Consider the following 5,991-nt stretch of genomic DNA (forward strand, 5'->3'; position numbering starts at 1 on the left):
AATTTTATATTGGAGCATTGGTGCTGCTTGCAACATTCTTGTATTATTCAGCCTTTACAAACGACAGATATCCGTTCTGTCTACTGCTATCTATGTTGCATTAAGTAGAACAGTTTGGGCCATAGGCATAGCATGGATTGTAATAGTGTGCTCTATTATAAGCACGGAGGTTAGTTGATTTAATAATATATAAATAAATCTCATATCATATATCAGCATAAATAAATTGTTGTAATATACATTATTCACGACTTACATTCCATTTAATCCAATTTTTTTAATTCACGCTTTAATAATAAGCATTTTTGTAATAGACAGTGGCAGAGCGTAACAGAATATTATAATTTAGAAAAAAAATTGTTTAATCTGGTCATCAAACACTTGATTTTATTGCAGGCATCATTAAAAAGCTGGTAACAGGAAAGTCTGGATTCCTTTCAGCAGACTCACGTACTGCGTTTACCTCGTAAATCTTATTATCATGTATATTTAATACGTCTGTACAGTGAATCACCCATTCACTTCGAGTTTCTGCTCATAGTAAGTACACGAACAATTAAAATCCTGACATCGATATGTTTAAAATAAATACACTTATTGTCACAATTTTCGTTTTTCAGAGCGTCTTAATCATGGGATACTTAGGAATTAGTTATTTCTATGGATACGCATTGTCTTTAATGGCAGAATCACTCTATATCTTACTAATGCGAACATTTACTCAATCTTTCAGCAAAAAAAAAAAATATAAAGGACATCAGATTATTCGCATACGTGCGATGGAAGTATGTAATATTGTAATTGTAATAAAAAACGAATAAAATAAAATCAATTTTTTAGACTTATATCCAGCTACACATTTGTGCGAAATCATATTCGACTTTGATGGAGCCTTGGGATTAAATTGGGTACAATTTGTATAAATTATGTGAAAGGATTCGTTCTCCGTATGCGGTTGCGGTAAATTCATTGAAATGCAAAAAAAAAAGTACGCACGAATCTAAATTCGTTTTTATCAAGTGGGCATATTATACATAACATCCATAAGCGGAATTCAGTCAAAATATCTTGTACTGGCTCGAAAGAGTAGATCAAGAGTTTACAGCTCATTTACAAAACTACAAATTATCAGACGGTCAAAGTTCCCCGTGGCGCTATATGTGAACCGGGGAATGTATTCTGGGTGGCGCCGGCGAGGTAATGGCTCGATTCGCACGTGAGGCCTGTTCGCGTCTACCTTCCTCCAGCTGCTTCTCAAGCTGCTCTTTCAAGACTAGAAGCTCCCTTGTTCTCTGATAGACGGGATCCTTGAAATAGACAAAAACAGACGTTTCAATAAGGACATTCATATAATTCGCAAACTTAATTTAATATGATAAGCCTGTTAGAAATAATTTAATGTACCTGTTGCCGCATACTGGGGTTCCATCTACAATACAAACTTTTCCACGGTTTGATATATCGCATACTAGCAACTGGCATTAGAACAAGTTGATAGTTCGTGCCGGATCGATAAAGTGGATTCAGATAAAGAGGTAATTGACTATTGGTGTACGACCAGAGAGAGACTGTTCTTTGCTTCACTTGCTCTTGCACTCTTTCGCGTTCGCTGTAAATATCATCATGACTCGCTGTTAATATCATTAATATAATTACATAAGAATGTAAAGTAAATCGTCTTATAAAATAAATATGTACCTGCTAAACAAGAACGTGCCAAATCTGCAAGAATAAAGATGATCAAGAATAGTAATTAAAAAATGTTCGTTGAATTCGAAAGCGTTGAGGAATTGTTGCATTATTTGCCAAACGCAATCGATAAATTGTAAAAATACTGGCGATCTATCTGCATCGCTGTGATGTTCATCACCGTGGCCTATCCTCTAAAACAAAATCATTATTAATTACAGCAAATATAACAATAGTATAAAATATTGTAGAAGCAATTTTTAAATAAAGTTCTACGTACCTGTTGAAATTTATGTCCAAAGCTAAGCCACTCTTTTTCTATTAGAACCTCAAATCCCTTGACTGTTCTATAATATGGATCTAACATTAACATTGCGAGAGCTGTAAGCTAAAAAAGACAATATGGACATGTAATAAATATTGTAACGTTTCATCTTTCGATTTATATATATTAGACGACAGTTAGAATCGATTGATACAAAATAAAATTTACATCGTTGCAATTTATTGAGTTTTTTCCAGCTTAACTGTTCAATAAAAAAAAAGTACTTTTAAGAATAAATTTTAATATTTTGATGTTAACAATTTATTTATATATTTTTATATTTAAAAGGTTATAAAGTAAAAAAAATTTTCAATAAAAATAGTCAACGAAAAATGTCATATTTTTGCTCTATTTTTTACTCGTGTTCTCAAAAACGCATTTTTTTCATCAATTAGGACAAACAATTTTCTTAATAATAAAATTAATCGATTAGAATTAAATGACATTTACCTGTGCTGTTCGATCCCATCCGTCGGAACAATGAACTAAGACTGAAGTTTTATGATTTTCGACTTTGTCGACAATTCTTACAGCTCCAGCAAGAACACATTTGATATGCTTAAGCCACATTGTTGATTCTATGCCCGATAGCCATCGAGCCTCGTCAATTGTAGGAAAACATAATTCTAAAGCAAAAAAAAAAAAGAAAATGTAGACCGAGAGAAAAAACTTTTGTATTAATGTAATTGCGACGAATCTGATACCTTTTAACTTCCTGAGACTTTCTCTCATAACATGTATATTGTGAATATCGAGAAAGACCAATTCCGCATTCTGATAAGCGTCTTCGCTTTCGTATCCACCGCCCTTCGCTTTGTTCGCTATCGCGTTTGGCATCGGTCGCGCGTCCATAATGAAAAGTTTGTGACTTTGTGCGTTAGCGTCCATTATCAGCTGGACGTATCTCTCGTCCTCGCGACTTCGTTTGCCGCCGACACCAACTAACGGCTGGGCGCAACGAGTTATTGTCGCTTGACTTTCCGGATGTATCCACGAGAGGACCGGAAGTCTACCTCTACTCCTAAAAGCCGCGGAGGCTTGAAGATCCTCGTCGGTCGCTGCGGCGGGTACCGCCCAGACAGCCGGATAGCTGTCGCACAGCGAATACGTGTCATTGATTTTGGATATTTTCCACATGTCATTATTTACACCCTGAAATACAAGGAGAAACGATGTTAGATTAACAAATTGTCATTATGATTAAAGTATCGCGTCAAAATAAATATATTCGAGTTTTAAATAAAATATCATGTTTCTTAATACATACCATCCTCTTTAATTCTGCAATAGGCTCATAAACGTTCCAACCATTTTCAGAAAAGGTTGCAGAGTATTCAAAGGCAAAGAGAGGTAACTTGTGAGATAGTGGAAAAGAATACTGTTGTAGCTTCTCGAATACGTCTCGTCTGGAATGGTTCTCCTGCTTATGAGCAAATCTGAGATTCCTCATATCTTTACAAAACACCTCGATCCCGTAAGAATTCTCTCCTCTACTCGACGCACCGCCGACCTTTTCAATTCGACTAACGACCCCCAACGGCACTTCGACAACATAAGGCGTTTCTCGATCTACACTACGAAAATGAAGCTTGTAGTTCGTAACACTAAGGACTCCTCTGGCAGGCCCCGAATAAGGACACAAATAGGTAACTTCGTGCGCAATGCCTTGCACCCGTTCTCCATTCAAGAGCGGTGGTCCCGTGTCCCCTGCAGACAAATTCTAAACAAAATAGCGGCGTAAGTAGTCAGCTAAAAATAAATATTGTGCAATGATAAATTTTATAATAAAAGAAAAGCTTTTATACAACTTCAACAGAATAAAATGGCAACAGCAGTAAATGTGTGTTGCAAAGTAAAAGTGAAATAATAGGAAAATGTTTTACACAACGAAACATCGTACATTCAAAGTATATTATATTATTTATCAATTGTTGCTGAATGTTTGTTCGAACAAAAAATGTCATAATTGCCATAAACAAAAATAAGAACCGTGCTGTGTGTGCTTAAGCATTCGCTACAAACTCACTTTTACTTGATTATCTTTTTTAGCCTCTAGAGCAGAGACTATATTATTATCTGTTGAAGTGGAGCTTGAAGAAAAACTTTTTGAATGTGAAGCTTTTTCCCAACTCTCCTAAAGAAATTTTTAGTTTCACTCAAGATTTAATAAATAGTAATGTATAGATGTCATCAATTGTAATCTTAATCAAATAAACTCTGCGTCATACCGATTCCTGGCCCATTTTCGAATTAAGCGAACTGCTCTTGCTGTCTGTGTTGAGAGAGTCTGAACTGGCATTCTTTGAATTGCTTTGTTCCGTACCCAAGAGTTCTGCACTGCCCCTCTTTTCCATACTTGTATTAAAGTCGCAAATTTTTCTACTTTCGTTGCAATGACATTCTTGTTTTCAACTTTATTTACTGCTACCTACGAGATTGTGTATAAACCTTCTGCACCTGTAAAGCCAATTATAATGTAAGATATGTGATAATTAATTTAAAAGTAAGAGAAGAGTTAACAATTTTTCAACTAATATTATTCTCAAAAATGTAGAGTTAACGGGATCAAAATAACAATCTGCTCTCCGAATATTAAATCAGAATCGGAATGTTTGCCCATTTTTTTTCTCTGAATGTATCTAATAATAAATATTGTTGAAACAAATATACTTTGGATATATAAAACATGCCAGAGCATAAAAAAATGTGTATATATATATATAAACAATGCCATATTTGAATATTTTTCTATGCTCTTACAAACTTGACTGCTGTCCCTGTGACATAACCTCACAAAGTTCGCGGCGCTCGTGATAACGTAACGATAAAATAATCTTGATTGACGAGCTAACGGCGAGATCGTTCGAGCTCGATACAAACGGCACGTACTTTCACAGAAAACTCACGACGAAAAAAGAATTTACGAGTAGGATACGACCGGAATTGGGAGCGAATCATGCCGTGCCACGCCCAGAGGTGTACGGATTCGCTTTATTGTCCATCGAGACGTGCAAAAATTTCAGTTATACTAAAGCCTATGCGATGCGCCGGATACAAACCTGCTTCACTTTGTATTTACGCAAGTATCCAGCAGCGTTTTCTTCTGTCAGTGAAACATACTTTTGACAGACGCGGCCATTTTGCACGCGATCGTCGACAGGTGACGCTACCGCTCCTACCCGCGACTGCACGTGCATCGTGCACCTGTTCCTGTCAGATTCAGGATCGTCTTTTCAAGAGTGCTTATATTTAAACTTTCTAAAAATTTAATATTTCTCAAAATATTTCCAATGTTATACCATGTTTATGTATATAATATAATATAATATAATATAATTATTGTATTTTATAATTAATTAATTAATAAATAATATATAAATAAATACATATTTCAGAAATATGTATCAAATTTTTGAAAAATTTAAGTACGCTGCAATTATAACATAAAAAAACAGTCAGTACGTTTTATTCATTTTGCTCCATTTATTTTAAACAATATTATTTTAAAAAATTGTATTACATTCGAATCCATTGATATATATATATATATATATATATATATATACTTAATTGGTAAGATTCATAATAATCTATATATATATACAGACGAAACAGCAGCACAACTGATCCTTTTAGAAATTATTAACCTTATTATAAGTTTATTTATCTTTAATAATTAACGTAATATTTATAATTACGTTACGACGTTATATATATGCTTGTCAAGAATCATTTCTCAATTAAAAAGGCACAGTTTGCATAAGAGGATCAAGTATACATATATATACTATATATACAATATATATATATATATATATATATACATATATATATATACACAGTCATCAAACTAATTGACCGGACAATGCATTAATATATCGATAAATTCTAAAAATTCAAGATAGAGCAACTTTATCAAAAATTATCGTAACATAATGATCGAAAAAGCATTTTACAGCTTAAAGTCTCTACTTTTG

The 5,991-nt window shown here is 33.9% G+C and overlaps 1 protein-coding gene across 3 annotated transcripts; it reads right to left on the minus strand.

Moving 5' to 3' along the window:
• Positions 1-360: 360 nt before the first annotated feature.
• LOC105455725 (myotubularin-related protein 2) lies at positions 361-5,170 on the minus strand. Of its 3 annotated transcripts, none has more exons than XM_011699262.1 (10): positions 5,074-5,170; positions 4,243-4,471; positions 4,041-4,148; positions 3,282-3,734; positions 2,719-3,166; positions 2,465-2,640; positions 1,970-2,077; positions 1,699-1,883; positions 1,405-1,609; positions 361-1,307 (listed from the first exon to the last, which is right to left on the minus strand). In XM_011699262.1, the coding sequence occupies exons 2-10, from the start codon at positions 4,366-4,368 to the stop codon at positions 1,155-1,157; spliced, it is 1,962 nt and encodes a 653-aa protein (XP_011697564.1). In that variant the 5' UTR covers positions 4,369-4,471; positions 5,074-5,170; the 3' UTR covers positions 361-1,154. The 3 variants fall into 3 exon arrangements, with proteins under 3 accessions (XP_011697564.1, XP_011697565.1, XP_011697566.1); XM_011699263.1 differs by lacking the exon at positions 5,074-5,170 and adding an exon at positions 4,775-5,023; XM_011699264.1 differs by lacking the exon at positions 4,041-4,148.
• Positions 5,171-5,991: the final 821 nt, after the last annotated feature.

The sequence above is a fragment of the Wasmannia auropunctata genome, unplaced genomic scaffold, assembly GCF_000956235.1.
Source record: "Wasmannia auropunctata unplaced genomic scaffold, wasmannia.A_1.0 LD335880.1, whole genome shotgun sequence".
Classification (NCBI taxonomy): Eukaryota; Metazoa; Arthropoda; class Insecta; order Hymenoptera; family Formicidae; genus Wasmannia; species Wasmannia auropunctata.

Bases quoted from the DNA above. Each gene is read 5' to 3' on its own strand.
- LOC105455725 (XM_011699262.1), bottom strand. From the start codon at position 4,368: ATGGAAAAGAGGGGCAGTGCAGAACTCTTGGGTACGGAACAAAGCAAT. The intron at 3,735-4,040 runs GTGAGTTTGTAG...TATTTTGTTTAG, and splicing joins AAAAAGATAATCAAGTAAAA to AATTTGTCTGCAGGGGACAC. The intron at 1,610-1,698 runs GTACATATTTAT...TGATATTTACAG, and splicing joins GGCACGTTCTTGTTTAGCAG to CGAACGCGAAAGAGTGCAAG.